At 34.0% G+C, this 19,243-nt stretch overlaps 1 protein-coding gene across 1 annotated transcript in view; it reads left to right on the top strand.

The window, feature by feature from the left end:
- Positions 1-2,327: 2,327 nt before the first annotated feature.
- The window catches only part of LOC129231163 (putative thiamine transporter SLC35F3), a 68,875-nt gene continuing 51,959 nt past the window's right edge, over positions 2,328-19,243 (top strand). Inside the window, exon 1 of the mRNA XM_054865411.1 lies at positions 2,328-2,685. Within this exon, the coding sequence (XP_054721386.1) occupies positions 2,328-2,685 (358 nt within the window). The remainder of the gene's footprint in view (positions 2,686-19,243) is intronic.

The raw sequence follows: 19,243 nt of genomic DNA on the forward strand, positions 1-19,243 counted from the left end.
GTTATAGTCATTTCGCGTAAGTTGGATCGCGTTGTAGCGGGAGTCGACTGTCAAGAAGAAATATAAAGACCCTCCCATGATTGATCAATCTCCTTGACTCAATATTCGCTCCTTTTAACTAGCAGAGGCAAGGCGTTTTTCACGCAGCCCTCTCACCAACCTGGAGTCTGAAGACTCTTATTCAACTTCAACACAAACCACCTCTATGTATGTAAATATACGTGGATTTCTCAAAGTCAAAGGGGCAATTACCACCTCTCCCCCCCCCCCCCCCACAGCCTCCCTAAACGTGTGGGACTGCCGTTATGCCTAAAAACGGAAAATATTTGTCTTCTGGTCGGCTAGCTTCAGAAGGATATATTGCTGTTAGGAATGCTTCTATCTGCCTTTGCCTCCATCCCATTTTATGTTCTTAAATGTTACTGTATCACAACTGCCTTTTATAAGGACTCTACAAGTTAATAAGTAAATGATTGTGTAAACACTGCAGTTTCAAGCAGGTAATTAATTGAGAATACATGAGATTATAATGAAGACATTACGTATACAAACATTCTTCAGTGTATTCTTTGGGGTATTTTACACGTTAGAGTTATGTATATATAAAAGTTTTATGTTCCCTATTTTCAAGTGCTACCAAATCAACCCTGGATTTGGGGGCATCTACCCAAATTGATGCTTTCAGAAGAATTGTTACTCTCAGTCTACATGTAACATAAAATGCCCTAGTGTAAATCAGAATGAAGCAAAAATTCACAGTACGCAATGCATTGTTGCTAGTAAAAAATGTACGAAGTTGTTTTTGTGAGCTCATTAAACGACTTCGGGCTTTCATATGTAATCATGCGAATTTTAAAAATTCATTTTTTAAAAAAATCCTCAATGAACCGTTTGATCGCTATAGCTTGACCACCGAGAAATGGTGGATGAACTGGAAGAGGAAACGGGCTACTTCATTTTGTAATAAGTTTGATCAGCGAGATCGCGCGAGCAGTTAAAACTTTACTTGTGAAACATCTGCTTTTCGGGTACAGCTAGTTGGTTAAAGACGAGACACGAGCAAATGACCTCTGTCACTGATGTTTCTATTCGAAGGAAATCAAGAAAAAGAAACCTTTCATTCGGGTCTAACTTACCATTCAGTTCAAACTAAACGCCTGGTTCAATTGATTCAAGCTAAGGGGAGGCTCTTTAAAATAAATCATTGGTTTACCTAAGTGAGAATACCAATTGAATCGCTAGTTTTAGTTCAGTTTCAAATCTTATTCTATACAACACTGTGATCAACATCATAGAAGCTATCAAAGAACATACAGTTGGCTCTCTGTTTAACGACGCTCTATTTAACGACGGCTTTTCACGGTCCCAGATGGTACACTATAGTGTTAAAAGCATTCTATTTAAGGACGATTTCTACTTAAGGACGATTTTTTGTATAGTCCCTTGAAAGTCGTTAAACAGAGAGCCAACTGTATTTTAATATACGATCAGTTGGCGGTAAAAGGAAACATGAGGTCAATGGAAGCAAACAGTTTTACCCCACTTGTAATAATTTTTGAAACTAAACTGTTGATGAGGGAAGACTAAGTAACACATAGAAGAGATTCTGAGAGTCCCACGTGATTGTGAACATTTGTGCAGGCGTCATCATTGTTTGAAGACGACACTGTAACCATTTAAGGTCAAGTATGAAGTTACCAGAGCCAGATAATAGATTTTTATGTGTAAAATCATGATAAGTGGGGCTGGGGGTTTCCAAACTTGAAAGGAAAATGATAAAAGCAGTGCTAGCAGATTCTTTAAAACATGAAAATTTTAGAAAACTGAAATTCTGAAAACGATAAGCATTTTTTGTATAGCTTTATTAAGACTAAAAATTAATGTACAGTTCAAACTTCAGTCACATTTCATTTCATTAATGAATTTTTCAATTGAAACTAATAGTTCAGGAAATTGCATCTAAGAAGCTAATTTCTACAAAGACAAGTAACATCGTATGAATTTAATTTCATTACTTCAATGATGATGGCAACAGTTTATCATGAGCTCATGAAGGGCGCAAAAGTCAAGCTGTAATTAGAGGCGACATGAATTGCTTAACTCTTGTAAAAACACGCTTGAGCTTGGGAGAGCTCATTTATGTTAAGGTTGAAAGAGAAGAAATTCTCAGATTGGCGCGAAGCCAACAAACGATATCGCAATTCAAACCGGCTTTATTCACCCCTATTTTAACAGATGGTGTCATTTAAACTTCAACCCATCGAATTCAACTTATCAGATCCACACTATATCCGAAATTGTTTTTTTTTTTCATACAGCGCTGGCTGATGGGCGACTTGGATGTGAGCATCTTCAGCATTAGTGGCCAAGAGAGGGGTATGTCTTCTGGCAGAAATCGTCGCTGCCCCCCTGCAGTGGTCATCACTCACGATTCCGATAGCTTCTCTCCCCAATCCATAAACCCGGCTGCGGGCGAAGGTCTCCTCAGCTATAAAGGACCTGGAGGACTCGGTGCCAGCACTTTGTCCTTGGCAACGGAAGGCAGAAATGGCATCTATGGACAAGTGCCACTCTCGAGGACTGGATCTCCGAGGCACAGCAAGATTCATCCGAGTGATGGAAGCAGCCTTCCTAAATCAGGTTCCTCGATGGCTGTCTTTTCTCCGGATGGACAACTTCTTGGAAGTAAGTTTCAACCTTTTCCTACTTTTAAATACTCAAAAGATATCACCAGATTATTCGACGCTCGGTCAGACACCTGAACCACAGATTCAAGCTTTCGTATTGGTTGAAGAAGGCTTCGACGTGCGGTTGGGCTGTCTGGTGGGGGGTCGAATCGTCTGTTGAATAACGGACTTAAGGGACTCATTCAACTCGATTTTGTTCGATTCGATCGAGTTCTATCTTCCAGTAGAATACCGAGAAGTTTACTTCCGGGTGATTCAGAGTAAATTCCAGGCTACGCGATGGGTAGATATAATTGATCGTATTTGATTCGATTTAATTCTGTTGGAGTTGAATGCGCCCCCAAGTTTACCTCTCTGGTCATTTGTCTTCGGACGAAAGTTGGCAACGGGATGTTTCGCAAAATCCAAGATTGAGCTCAAAAAACTCCCAACATCTATGCAAGAAAACCCAAGCTCATATAACTAATAATTCTTGAAATGTATTCACGTTTTTTGCAATTACTATCTATGAATTTGGTCGGTTATTAATCTTAAAAATAATAAAGTAGAAATAACATGACAATAAATACTAAAATTGATCTCTTAATAATGATTGCTTTGGAAAAAGGTCTTGAAAATGCTGTAGAAATCGGCTGTAGCAGGGGACAAAAAGTTTTATTGTCTTTATATACTTATACAGATAATATACTAAGAGAGACAAGCAGGAAAGATTTGCGACATAAAGAACGAAATTATGTCCTGGGCTAGAACAGGAAACCATGTGCATGAAAGTGACTTCCATTCTAGATTGCCTAGCCAAAAAAATATATTTTAGTGAAAATATTGTTTTGTATCCTTAAAACATTTAATAATTGTATCTTTTTCTTCTGCCTAAAATCCAAGATATTCAAACGAAATCAACAAAATTTATCTCTATTGAAACCCCAAGCTATTGGAGTAAGAGGGAAAAGAAGTTTTCGCTACTCTGCTTCGGACGAGTCAACTTAAAAAGCGATTGAAAGCGAGAGAAGCCAGGGTTGCTAAAGTTATATATAAAGATGTTTTCTTCGCAAAGCATCGTAATTTGTTCCCAATTTTGTAAGCGACGGGTACAAAAAAATACTAATTGGTTTTTGCTGCTTACTAAAGTGACAATAATAATGAGCTGGACTGTATGTCGCAGGAAGTATGAGAGCAAAGATATTATTCCGATTTGGAATCGATAGAAAACCTTCGGGAAAACCTGTTGCAATCTTCATCATTCGCATCTTGTCATGCCTTTATCTAATATTGTACCAATAGGGGGGGGGGAGTAATCACGGGACTGGCCCAGTAGAAACTATATTTTATATTGAGTAATATAAGCCTATAATGTTGACAGTACACTGAAACAAAAAATCAAATTAACTTTTAGTTAAATTTATCAATTCAACACTATCAACTTCACGTTATAAGCATATGTTGTTCAACCAAAGCATAGCTCCTGTCGGCCAGTCCCGCGACTGCCCTTTTTTTTAAAAATTAAAACTAGTATTACTATCTTGGATTGGCTGGAACTGCCAAACTTTCGGTTAAGAGCAAACTCGCTAGTCGATTGCTCCATGGAGGCTTCGCTACAGATGAATTGGTAAAAGATAGAATAATAAATGAAACCCTGCGCATGCGCGTCGAAGGTAGCCAGTTTAAGGACGATTTTTTATACCGTTTTTTTTTCTCGGTTCACTCTGGCCGCCAAATCTCCCATAGAAGCATAGCTTCAAAAATAATTATGAATAATCTTACATAGCTTTTTTGCACAAATTTTCCTTACCAAAGCAAGATATTTAATAAACACCCTGTATATTTACATTCAGAACACTTTCTCTTCTCCTCTGACCGTCAGCATGTCAAAATGGTACGGGAATTAATTATGTAAAGGATGGAAAGGGCCAGAGAATAAAACCTGGTTTCTTGGGAAGATAATTTTAAAAACTTCCAAACCATGGGAATTTTGAAATGTTTTGTAATTTTTCCTCAATGGCATAATTTTTTTCCTTTGTTTTCTCGTATTTTTCTTCTCCACCTTTCTTTTAAAGGCTAAGCGGAAACAGAAAACAAAACATGAAGACAAAAATTAAAATATACATTAATTGAGCGAATTTTTAAGCAAATAAAAAAGGATTGGAAAATGAATTGATGCAAGAAATTAATATTTTGAAATTCAATCACACACGATGCACTTTGGAACAAAATTAAAAATTCGGTGATAGTTAGTACAGATGGTAAGAGTATAGACATATTTTTTGGAGCAAGAGATAGGTGCAAATAACCCTAGTATATGCTGCTATACAGCATGATTTAGAAAAACTTTTCAATGAAATCGTATCATATAACATTAACTTTACTAAGTGTTTTATTCAAAACATCGCAAAGTCCAGTTTCAAACCTTTGTTTCTCACTGCCTCACATTGTCAATCGTACGTTAAAAACAAATACTAAAGTTTAAGAATGATTCAAAAAATATTTCATTTTGAATTTTTGAAGAGAAACTTTTTATGCGATGGCTTTGAAATTCTGATTGCCAAACTTCTGTGTGACGGAAGTGACGTAGATGTTCTTTGTGTGACAAAACGTGACACGTGGAAAAATTAAATTAGTTGAAACAATTTTGGAAGTAATATTTGAGACGTTTCTGTTTTTGTTAAACTGTGTGTAGGATTAAAAAAAAAAAATCCCCTCCCAAAAAGCCGGGGATCAAGAAATGAGCTTCCTCTAATTTCAGGGGTCAATTGGGCCCTCTTTATTGGTAAGCACTTATAGCATTTCAAACATTGCATCCCTCTCAATATATGATACGAAAAGATGCATTAAACAAAGGTATAGAAAGAGATTTATTCAATATGCTAGTAATACGCTCAAAAACGAATTTTCGGAATCTGACTTGGCACGTGCTTAGTAAAAAACAAAGATTCCCATCTTTTACAAGCGCTGGACAAAGTCCAAGTAGTGTTGCTGCATTGCAAAGCAGAGCTTTTAAGGTATCTCCATTTTCTCTAAACTATGCTCAAACTGTAAAAAGTTTTGGAAAAAAATAAGATCTGGAAAATAAATAGTTCTTCACGTATGTACTCTAAACATACAATGTATCTTGCTAAGGTTCTAACTTTTTTCCCCGCAAGCCCTACGACTAATATGTTGTTCACATCACGCACGCACGCGCACACACACTTACATGATATAAAGTAAATTCTTTACTTAGTCTTAATTTTTCGGAAGCGTTGCTCGTAGATATGTATACAGGGTGATTCAAAAAGATGCATCAAATTTAAATTGTTATATTTTCGGCACTATACATTTTACGTGAACTGTGTAAATTCCATGGGAACATTTATGGAAGTTTATATATGTTTAATATGCCCTCCTTCGACTAAACGGATAACATTGAACGATACTCACACTCGATGATGAATGTCATGCGTCATTTAGTTCCCGCCGCTGTGATACGGTTTCGTAGGTCACAGATCTGTGGGAAGAGGCGGTAATATGTAAACAGCATCTTTTACAAATCTCCATAAGAAAAAATCGCAGGGTGTGAGATCACGGGACCTCGATGGCCAGTACCAAGGGCAAGACATGTCGCTTTCAATTGATGCAGTTAGTAATTCAATAACAACTGACGCTACAGCAGTCAAATTGTTAGTATTCAAGAATTTACAGGATCCTGTTTCAAATATACCAGACAGAATTTAAGTACAACGTATAGTGCAGTAAATATAGAATTGTAAATTATGTCCATCTTTTTGAATCACCTTGCAGTTCAAAAGCATCGTATATGAGATGATGAATAAAATTTTAGAGTTAAAATTTTTGCTATGTATGAATTATGAATCACTAATAGTATAAAGTTCCCCGATCTCAAAAGTTTTGTATTCATTTCATGAATTTCCTAAGGTGTTAAATTGTCATTTTGGGGGCATTGTATGCATATAGATTCTTTTGTTAGTATTGGTGAGAAAGTTCTCAAACTGTTTCCTAACTGTAAACGACATTTTTTTTCTTTTTTCTTTTGCTTTCTAGCTCTTTAAAGCAAGTGATTTTAAATTTTTTTTCATGTATTCCAGAAAATGATTTATTAATAACTTAACATTGTGCATGACCTCTAATTTATGTTACCTCTAACGCAGAAAAGCAGGCATCAATTACGGAGCGACGCCCTTACTTGAAACCAAAATTCATTTTAAACTCCCCATACATACAACAAATAACGTTATGACTTTTAATCATACGATAAAACCTTTATGAAAAGTTGAAGTTGAAGTGTAACCTCAACAGTTTTAAGTATCTGAAGCCAATGGTGTCGTATGTGGAATTTTTTATTAGCGGGAAGTACAACATATATATTCATACAATTCATAAATAGTTATATATCTTTCATATAGTTATATACAATTCAGTTAATAGTTATATACAATTCATAAATAGTTATAGTGGGGTTATGACGCCCTAACCGCCGATCTAGTTTCTTTTTATCTGTACCCTAAGTCAAAACACTTACTTCAACCGATGCTTGCATTCTTTTTTTTTTTTTTTCAATAAAAATTTCAAAAGTTTTCCGTAGAATAAAATATTATTACTGCTTTTATTCGTTACTTGAGCCTTCCAACTTTACTTTCAGGCTAAGCAAAAACATAACCAGGGATACTTTTTAGGTCTTTACAAGCGTATTTCCCCCGTACTGAAATCGGGAATATACCTCAAAAGTCTGATCAAGCGTATTTTAGCGCTTTGCATGTTTTTTTAAGCAGTGGCGGCGATTGGGGCTTATAAGTGGGAGCAAAAAAAAAAAAAAAAAACAGACAACTAAAAGCCATGGAACTTTTAGTGGCAGCAAAAAATGAAAAAAGAAAAAATTTTGTTTGGGATGGTTTTGAGATTATTGGAGCAGATAAGAGGAAATTGATGTAAGTCTAACAATTTAACTCGCTTTTTTCAAAGATTTTGATGAATTTTTTCCTCAACAACTTTCCCCGAAGATACACTTACACATGAATTAAACTTACATTATTCACCCCGAAGTATTCTGAGGTGTTGCAAACACTTAGTATTGAATTTATTAAACAAGTATAGCTTGTTTAATAAAACAATTGATATTCTAATATCTAAACAATGAATACATAAACTAAAAGTTATTGCTTGGGCTAAATAATGTTTCGTAAACAGATATACAAAGTAAAACAAATAATTATGTTTTAAGAATTTTGACCTTTTTGCTTTTTTTAAAATAATTTCTAGTTTTGGTTTCTAAGTTGAAAAATAAAATAAATAAATTTACCATAAAAAGTGGTTGGGCGGTTTCTCCCCTTGCCCTCCCCCTCCCCCGAAGCGCCGCCACTGTTTTTAAGCACATAACGTTAAAATTAAAATGGTACATATCTCTTTTTTGCTCGACATGTCCCATTTTTCCTCAGTTAGTTGGTGTGTGTGTGTGTGTTTGTATTTTATTTTATGTAATTGATTAGTCATGGTCTTCATTGATTCGTATACAACTAAATTCCGCTTCAGCGAACCACAAATTTTATACCTTGTATACCTTGTAACGGGACAAACATTACAACGGGCTCTGATACCCCGAACTTTAATTTTTAGGAGTGCGGAAATTCTGAATTTGTCGAATGGAACTCCGGATTTTACCGAATGATGAAATGTGGGTATGCACATAAGTACCATGCAAAGAAGAGGGAAATATGGACATTAAAAACCTGCAATATTGCAATTATATCTAAAAAAGTTGCCGAATCGTCAGACAAAATTTGCCGAATAAGGCATTTTTTGGTATGTTACCATGACCTGCCGTGACCCCCTGACAACGGGACTGAACATTTACTTCGTTTAAACGGATATTTCGTTGTATTGATATTCGCTGCAGTGAGAATTTACTGTATTTCAGTTTTCTAAAATGATTTTTTAAAAAAAAAAGCCGATATCTGTGACAATAACACACCTGCCCAAACATTTAAGGCCTTTCCTTATAAATAATGCACTCCGAGATTAGCCTATCTGGTAAAAAAAAAAGAAAATAAAAATAAAAAATTAAGGAAAAAAAAAACTAGGTTTGATCAAATAAATCTGTCAGTTCTTCAAACGGAAAACCAAACGAATATTTTTCTGTTACCGAAATAGCAATATCATTCGCACTACTATTTACGTCTTTGCTCTTTTGGAAAGAAAATCCAGTATCGTTTACTTTAAAGATCATAAAACTTCAGTTGGACTAAAAATAGGATTGCTGACAGCTTTCGAGATTCATAGCCCTCATCAAATGGTGAGATCTCGAATTTTTACAACTAGAAGCACAAAATGATCAAAAGAAACTTATTATAATTCGTTTCAGTGGTAATCGATATCCACGTGTAGACTCCAATACGATTGAGGAGAGGGGGTGCCGGCAGAATCTTTTCCTGTGACGTCACTCAGAGAGCCATTTTTGTTTTCTGATCTTTTAATACCGAGCTTACGCGTCAGCCATTTATGCCTGATGACTAAAGTGACCAAAGTTTTCTTCCTTAAAATGGGACCCTTTAGAATTTATGAGACAGAATAATATTTAAAAAAAAATAATTATTAACAGTTTGTGCTTATTGCAAGCAATATAAATGAACAGATTAAAAGTAAGAATGGTACCTTCGATTTCAATAGACACACACATAATAATACACTTAGTCAAGCAGTATCAATAATTAAAAGTATTCTCAAAACTTTGACACTTTGTTTTCTATTCAAATTTCCCAGACCGGGTTGTCAGAGTTTAGAAAATAACCAAAAGAAAATCTTACACATTTCCCCGATATTTGTATCCCAAACACTGTTAGAGTGGCATCATAATTGCTACTTACATCATACTCTTTTAGTTTGCCAAATGGGACTTTTTATTTATAAAAGAGCAAAATTAGTTATTTGCCAAAAATGGTAACCATTTTCTACACACTGATCTACTATTAGCGTGGTTATGCTTACTTTGCTCGATTGGTTACTGTTATTTTTCCACTTATGTAACTAACTTGATTGTAGTTTTGCATTTTATCACCTGTGCTGAAGTTTTTTACTTTTTTATTCCAATTTGCTAGAGTAGGTTGCTAACTTTCAAAAGACTCATGGAACATTATTCATGGGAAAGACTGGGACATTTTTGCGTAACAGGGGTGTCCACTTAGGGGGGGGGGGGGTCATGGCGTAGCCTGTGCCATTGAAATTTTTAGACGGGATTGTTTTGAGGAGTATTTTACTCATTTGAGAGGGGAGGGGGGCTCTTGCTTTTTGTGTATGGGTCTTTGCTATCTCTTAGGGGGGGGGTAGGCCCCCCCTGCTTCGTCTTGACACAATGTGCGGGGGCAGCCAGACAGGTTGCCTAAAAACGAGACGCAGGGTCACCTTAACCCTTATTCATGCCCATAGTTGAGGGGGTCACTACTCTTATAGATGCAATTTGTGTTAACATTTTAGTTCATTAAATTTATTTAAACTTCAAGTTTGATTTTTCTTATCTTAATTTAAATTCCATTAATAAAAAAAAAGTGTTTTTTCAACCCCTACAATGTTTCACCTTTTCTTTAACAAATTACACCGTGACAAAATTTGAAAAATGTTGAATTGACTGCCCAAGGGAATACGGTTACCGTGAACTATGTGTCATGTCTTCAGAAGTTCATCCAGGTCGAGAAATTTTTTATGACAGAAAAATTTCAAATTTTAAATCCAAAATGTCGGCTACTCGAGTGTGCTTCTTTATTTTTGTGAAATCTCTTTCCTCTTTCTGCTTTTCTCCTCTTCCCCTCTCATCTCATCGATTTCATCATCAAATCGAACCGCGGCTGATGCTATTAATGAGTTTTAAGCTGCGGATTTTTCGATTTCGCTTATTCAGCAAAAATGTTTTTCCATTCACTTTCAAAATGGAAATAAAGCTGTGATTGACTCATTTTTATTTAAAGCGGGGAGAAAGAATTATGCAGAAATAATTTCATACAAAAATGGAAGCGTTCATCATTTTCATGGGGAAAAAATAATTCCAGAGCCAAACAAATAAGTAAATGGACTTTGATACAGGCTAATTCTAATTTTTTTCTTTTTTCGGGTAAAAGCTGTTAAAACGGTTAACTTAATAGTATTATGCCACTTTTCATTAAATAAAGAATACTCTCATCATATATTTTTCCATTTGTTTCAAAATATGTAGTATTTAGAATCATGCTAAGTGAATAAAACCTTAATATTCACCAATGTAAAATCTACTAAATGAATTATTAATGAAAGGAATCAATTTTTATAGCAATTTCAACAACATTAAATTTGAACTGAGAATGTTTCTAAACTGGTGCAGTTCAAAACTTGGTGCAGCCAAGCCTTCTAGAAAGAAAAAGTCTACGTCTATAGAAGTCCTGCGTATCTTTATCAGTGAAATGAATTACAAAAATTTTGAAAATTTCAAAATAGTTGAAAGAAATTTGATCCGAAACTATTTTACATTTCGATAAAAAAGTAAAAAAATAGGCGGAGCTATTAAACGGATATCCAAAATTACAGTTGAACATATTCAACAATTTTCTGTGGCTATAATTAAAAATACATTTTTCTACTGTTTTAGGGACCGTAAAATAATGTTGAATGAATAAAATTCTACCTGTTTGGTAAAAATAAGAAATCTCAACATTAAGCAATACTGAAACCTTACCTATTATAACAAATACCAATAACTGTCAACTTTTTTTAACATACTTTGATGTTTGTTTTCATTGCTTCGTTAATTTCGACTTGTAAACTAGCTTACTGAGATAAAGATGGCCGCTTTGTAAATCTCTTCTGTTCCACTAGTCGGGATGAAAATTCGGTATGTAGAACAATTTGAGCGTTTTAAATTCTTTTATGTTGTCAAAAACTAGGGTCATCCGACAAAAAATTTTGAAGCTAGGGCTCATTTTAATATGAATACGATCCATTATAAAGAGTTTGTTTCAATAATATTTTTAAAAGATTTTAATTGCTGGAAATATTCTTCTATTAGGTCTTGTTTTTTTCGTTCTAGACTAGATCCGAGAACAAACTTTGGTTAAAGTTATTCATATTTTTAATGCTTGTGTCAAAAAAAAAAAAAAAAAAAAAAAAAGTTGTGTTTAAATGGAAGAATGTGAGCAGTATTAATTTAAAGTAAATTCTGACTAGAATAATTTATTGTTGAATTTTGATTTTCACTACTGTTGTGAGCAAGCCTTTTGCAAAATTGAATTTTCTTCACCCTGCATCATATAAATAAAATTCAAAAAGGTATATGAGTATTTTCTTTTCCAAATTTTTCTTTACAAATGAATAAATGCGCTATTCTCATAAAAATTGTCTCTGATATCTGAAGGAAGAATCACTATGGCATGCTACAATCAAAATGAATTTCTTCTTTCAGAATGATACCTCACCCCCCCCCCCTCATCATTTTTCTTTTGCTGATCCTCATTTTGTTTTCTAAACAAAACGTTAAATAAGACCTTATTGTTCGACCATCGCTGAGATTTAAAGACGAACATCCGTTCAAAAGGCCGAAACGGACGCATCTATTACTTGACAGGGATAGCAGTTATGCAGCTGAATTCGAAGCTAAGACAAATCGAAATGGACGAAATACGGGCTTCAAAATCCTCTCACTATTTTTCCATTTCCCCTCCTGGACTCCTTCAGATAGAATCGTCGTAAATCGTCGCTCACCAACTTCTTTCGTCAAACATGGTCTGACAGTACATGCTCCCGAAGTTTCTGGAAAGTAAAATTTCAAAAAAAAAATTCATATATGTATGCATCAAAATGACGAAATCTAAATGGACTGGTTATGTCAAGCAATATAGTAAATATATAATACTTTAAGAAAATTCATATTAATGTAAATGTAACATTTATTTCTGCGTGCTACGTATAGATTTGAGTACTTACATGAATATTTAAAGGCAGCATATAAAGGAACTGATCTTTCGATTTATGAATGAGCATTTTGCGCGCAAGTGACAGTAACTTGAAAGAAAGGGGGAAACTTTAAAACATTTTGAAACTTCGTATTTCGGACAAAGTTTTCACTGCAATGGGTGGAGTCGAAACAAATCCGAATTATTAACAGAATCTGCCAGCGAATTATTCATTTTCCAATCAATGATTTCCCGGCGATGAAAATAAGAGCAAATTAGTACAACGTAGTGCCAAATATCCGAAATTTCTTTTGAAAAGCTTCAATACTCTTATTTTCAAGTTAAGACATCTTTGCAATGCAATTTTATCAAGTTTACTTTTAGTTCAATTTCTAAAGGAAAATTTTAACTTTAAAGTAAACCAAGCAGTATAAGTTGATACCCGCATTTATACTGCCGTGTGCAGGTAAATGGCAGTATCTGCAGAAATGAGTTTTCGAGATAGTTGATGAAACGCGTCTTGGATTCAATACTAACAATAGGGAAATGTTGAAATTAGACGACTTTTTCGCGCCTTTTTTTCAGCGGAAACCAAATAAGTGAGCTTACAATAAAGATAACGTACAATAGATGATAAAAATGCAAAAAAAGAAAAAAAAGAAAAATTTGCAGTTACTGTCCTTTACCTGCATACGGCTGTATAGTTGACACTGCACTAGTAGTTTACACTTATAAAGAAAACGCAAATTAGCAAGAGAAACACAAGAGCAAAAAAATTAAATAAGAATAAGTTGAAAGGTAAGCACTGTAAATATAAAAATCATTCATAATTTTGCAATTTGTGTACAATTTTATAATTTCTCTTGTTAGTTCATTTTTCCGTTATGAGGGGCCATTCAATAATTACGTAAGGAACCCGAGGGGGTGGGAATCTCTACATACCCTTACTTGGGGGGGGGGGGGGGGCAAACCCATTCTTACGTCATATTTTCCAAGTCGATATTTTACATTAGAAATCGCGCGGTCAAGTGGTTTAGCAGTTGATCATATTTCATTTTCGTCTGGAAGGTGAAAAACGTATAATTAGGAAGAGCTGTTTTTTATTTGTTTCACAAAGAACGAATAGTGTAAAATATAAAAAAAAGTATGTATCGCTTGTTTTAATTTTAATTAGTATCGCATCATCCTTATATATTATTTCTGTAGCCTGTTTTTGGTTTCTACGCCAGATTTTCCTCAATTCTTGATCGATTTCTTTGATTTACACCTTATTTTAAAGCTTATGGTGCTGGCTACTGAAGAAAAATAGACCCACGATCTAAAAATTGTTTTTTGAGCCGAAAAACCTGTTTTAAAGAACCAGAATGAGATTTTCGGTTAAACTTATAACTTTAACTTGCAGTATGACCGACAGAGCTGAATAGCTTGATCGGCAGAGCGTTCTCCTCGTAACCAGGAGAATGCGTGTTCGGGCCCACGTCCGGACAATCTGCATCAAAAACTAGAGAAATATCGTGTATTACATGAATACTTAATTAAGTGAATAACAAATATGAGGGAATAGAATAAATGAGTAAGAAACGCACTTTGATGTTATGAAAAATTGATGTGGTTTTGTGCTAAAGTACTTCTGAATTGTACTTTTTTTTTTTTTTTTTTTTAAAGCTTTGGCTCTGGTAAGAAAATTAAAGCATAATGTAAGTGAAAATATAAGTAACAGGTTTAAGATTTCAGACTACAATAGAATTGTTTTTTGTTCAGAAAAAAATAACAAATCGTATATTGAAATATATATTCTTCTAATGAGTTTTTGACTCTTTGTACAAATAAAAAAATTACTACCTCAATTTGATGGGTAAAATACATATTTTTTCTTTTTTTTTTTTTTGCAAAAAAGAAAAAAAAAATAGCTTATCACATTTTTACTACATTCGAAAAGCTTCTCTTAAAAAAGAGCATAGTTCAATTTATTTTGTATTTTAACCGTGCTGTTAAATGATGAACACGTGCTGCCATCTAAGTCATAACGGTTCAAGTAGCCTGCGGTAACAAATTGTAAAAATTTTCAAAAATAAAACATTTCTCTTCAATATCTTACCTTACCTATATATTATTCCCCTCTCATTTTAAAATTTATCAGGCTGGCTAACGACGAAAAATAGACTTACGGTCGAAAAATCAAGTTTTCGAAAACGCCCCTTGCTGTTTCAAAACCTTGATGCAGCCTGTAGTTCTAATGCATTTTTTTTTTTAAAGTAAAGTTCTAATGCAGTTTTCCAATTTTTTACGTCGCTTTCGGCAAAAAAAAAAAAAAAAAAAAAAAAAATAGCCTGTGAGTGTGTGTTTATATTTTAATAAAGCTTAAAAGCACTGGACTTAGTTGTTCGGTTAAATTGATAAGTTTTTTTCGGTAAAGTGTTCGGCTATAAACTATCTGAACTTCGGGCAAGCTTGGGCTGTCCGACATAATATCAAATTTATATAAGTATTACGCTTTACATGTACTCATAACATACACACGTAATAAAATAAATGCAGTGGGAATGCTACTTGGTGTTTCGATTCCTTTATGCAGGCTACAGTTATCATTCGGATAAGTTGACTGTTAATCGAATGGTGTTCTTCCTTTTTTTAAGCTTTGACTCCGTCCAGACCACTAAACATAATGTAAGCATAAAAAAGTATTAGATTTACCTCAAGGGAATCCTTTTTGTGCAGAAAAACATTTTCTTTGTACGCTGAAATGTAGATTTTTCTAATAGCAGTGTTCGACATTTTATACAAATGAAAAAAATTCTACGCCAAATTAAAACTCCGAGTTTCACCTAAAAAATACATTTGGTCTACGTTCGAAAAATTACACTTAAAAAACGGACTCAGTTCAACTGGTTTTGGTTTTGAATTTTAAGTGTTCGATTAAAAGAAAAACATGTGCGTACATTTAAGCCGTAACGGTTAAAGCAACCTTCTATGTGAAATAGTTCAATATTCAAAGATAAAAACACTTATTTTCAATCTAATTTATTACTTTTCTAGAATGTTTATTTCTACCGCTACGTGAGATATTCGTCATTCTTTAATCAAATTCCATTTACGAATAATTTTAAATCGTATCATGCTGGTTAATGACAAAATATAGAAGCATGATCCTTATATATTATTTCTGTAGCCTGTTTTTGGTTTCTACGTGAGATCTTTTTTAATTCTTGATCGATTTCTTTGATTTACACCTTATTTTAAAGCTAATCGTGCAGGCTACTGACGAAAAATAGACCCACGGCCTAAAGATTGTTTTTTTCTGTCAAAAAACCGGTTTTAAAGAACCAGAATGAAGTTTTCGGTTAAATTTGTAACTTTAACTTGCAGTGAGACCGACGGAGCTGAATAGCTTGATTGGCAGAGCGTTCGACTGGGAACCAGGAGAATGCGCGTTCGGGTCTACGTCCGAACAATCTGAATCAAAAAATTTGATAAATATCGCGCATTACACGAACACTTAATAACAAATGTGAGGGAGTAGAATCAATGATGGAAACGGTCCTTGCTGTTATGAAAACTTAATGCAACGTTAAGCTAAATTGATTTTTAATTGTAAGGCTTTCTTTTTTTTATAAGCTTTGGCTCCGGTAAGAAAATTAAAGCATAATGTAAGCGAATATATAAGTATCAGGTTTAAGATTTCAGACTACAATGGAAATTGTTTTTTGTTTAGAAAAAAAATAATAAATCGTATATTGAAATATAGATTCTTCTAATGAATTTTTGACTCTTTGTACAAGTAAAAAAATTACTGTCTCAATTTGAAGGGTAAACTATTTTTTTTTTCTTCTTTTTGTAAAAAGCAAATAGCCTATCACATTTTTACTACATTCGAAAAGCTATGCTTGAAAAAAACTTAGTTCAAATTATTTTGCATTTTAACCGTGCTGTTAAATGATGAACACGTGCTGCCATCTAAGTCGTAACGGTTCAAGCAACCTGCGGTAACAAATTGTAAAAAATTTCAAAAATAAAAACACTTCTCTTCAATATCTTATCTTATATATTATTCGCCGCTCATTTTAAAATTTACCAGGATAGCTAATGACGAAAAGTAGACTTAGGTCGAAAAATCAAGTTTTCGGAAACGCCTCTTGCTGTTGTAAAACCTTTATGCAGCCTGAAGTTCTTATGCAGATTTTTTTTTTTAACCAAAGTTCTAATACAATTTTTTAATTTTTTGCGTCGCTTTCGCCAAGAAAAATAAAATAAAATTAACCTGTGTGTGTGTGTATGTTTTTAAATAAAGCTTAAAAGCACTGGACTTAGTTGTTCGGTTGAATTGATAAGTTTTTTTCGGTAGAGTGTTCGGCTATAAACTAACTGAACTTCGGGCAAGCTCGGGCTGTCCAACATAATAGCAAATTTAGATTAATATTACGCATTACATGTACTCATAATATATAACAGAAAACTCACGTAATAAAGTAAATGCAATGGGAATGCTACTTGGTGTTTCAACTCCTTTATGCCTGCTACAGTTATCATTCGGATAAGTTGATTGTTAATCTAAGGGTGTTCGTCCTTTTTTTTAAAGCTTTGACACCGTCCAGACCACTAAGCATATTGTGAGCATAAAAATGTGTTAGATTTACCTCAAGAGAATCCTTTTTGTGCAGAAAAACATTTTCATTGTATGTTGAAATGTAGATTTTTCTAATAGCAGTGTTCGACATTTTGTACAAATGAAAAAAATATTACGCCAAATTGAAACTACGAGTTTCATCCAGTAAACATTTAATTTTTATTCGAATACGATATAAAACATTGAAATTATTATCAATTTCATTAGTAAGAAATCATTTTCTACTCCTCTGCTTTCGGCTGAAAAAAAAAAATAAAAAAAATATCTACGTTCGAAAAATTACACTTAAAAAACGGACTCAGTTCAACTGGTTTTGGTTTTGAATTTTAAGTGTTCGATTAAAAGCGAAACATGTGTGGGCATTTAAGCTGGAATGGTTAAAGCAGCTTGCTGTGGAAAATAGTTCAATATTCAAAAATAAAAACACTTATTTTCAACCTAATTTATTACTTCTCTAGAATATTTGTTTCAATCGCTACGTGAGATCTTTCTCATTCTTTAACCAAATGCCATGCTTTACGAATAATTTTAAATCGTACCATGTTGGCTAATGACAAAACATAGACGAATGATCTTATTTTTTTTTGGCAAAAAGCTTTTTTGCTGTTTTTTACTACGCATTCCTTCAATGAATAGCATTCGAAAAGGAAGGTGCAATTTCTAGGTTTGTTGGAATGTCGTGCTGTGAATCAGAATGGCGCCAGTTCGAATCCGTGCCAATAATATTTCTTTCTTTCCCGTCAGATGCTCACATGGGCAGGACTGTATATGCCTCAAACTGTTTTTTCATATGCGCAATTACTGATTTTTCACGTGTCACTCAGCCACACTTTTAATGATATTTATGTTTGCATTGAAAATATGTACGATCAAAAGGTGAGCGATGATCAAATTATCACAATGTTGTATTTAACGAGGTTTTGATACTGATGTCTTCAAATTTCATGCCTTCTCTTGTGCGCTTACGTTTTTCCGTTTACTTTTTTCGGTTCTTCTTTATAAAATTCTTTTTGTAATTTTTAAAGAGCGAAAGGCCTAATGAAACGATTTGAAGCACAGTGCGGAGTTCCGCACGGGTCGACTAGTATACAAAAAAAAAATGTAGAAAAAACATTCAATCTAGATTCCAACTTTTTAGCAAATATTCCTTTACACAAAAAGGGTTTTTAAAATAATTTAATAATAGTTAATTTCATAACGATTCCAGTGATGTAAGATTCATATCACATCAAAAACAACCCTGTTGTAAAAATTTCCCCGCCAAGAAAACCTTTAACTTTTCCGCACAAAAAAGAAAACCTGCGTCCTAAACCCAAAAACCCTCAGCCTTAAAAAGTTATGATATCTAGTTTGCCCGCCAAGTATCTGCCAAACTATCATCCTCCCTCTCCTCTTTCATCACAGCTACTTCCGTTAGAACCTCCTCCCACCTTCAACGACTCAGAAATATGGATAGATCTTTTAGATAGATGTTTGGCGGGAAACTTTTTGCTCACCAAGCAACCACTCAAGCAACCAAGCTTAACACTTTGAAAAGCTCCCCGAGAAACAAGATGAACAATTTAAAAGATCTATCCATATTTCTGAGGAGATGAAGGTGGGAGGAGGTTCTAATGGAAGTAGCTGTAATGAAAGAGAAGAGGGAGAATGATAGTTTGGCAGATACTTGGCGGGCAAATTAGATATCATAACTTTTTAAGGCTGAGGGTTTTTGGGTTTAGGACGCAGGTTTTCTTTTTTGTGCGGAAAAGTTAAAGATTTTCTTGGCGGGGAAATTTTTACAACAGGGTTGTTTTTGATGAGATATCACATCTTTTTGCATTGATATTATTACTTTGTCTGTATTTTTAGAATTGAGAACTTCAAGTCAGAAAGTTTTCAAATTGAAACAACGCTGTTTTGTAAGGAACAATAATGGCTAGCCTAATTTTACGTCAAGTTATTTTCTGACTATTAAAATTCTATGTTCATTTTGCGAAAATTGGGCGGTTTAAATTTTATTGCAGTTCTTGTATCCTCTCTGTTGCAAAGAA

The sequence above is a fragment of the Uloborus diversus genome, chromosome 10, assembly GCF_026930045.1.
Source record: "Uloborus diversus isolate 005 chromosome 10, Udiv.v.3.1, whole genome shotgun sequence".
NCBI lineage: Eukaryota > Metazoa > Arthropoda > Arachnida > Araneae > Uloboridae > Uloborus > Uloborus diversus.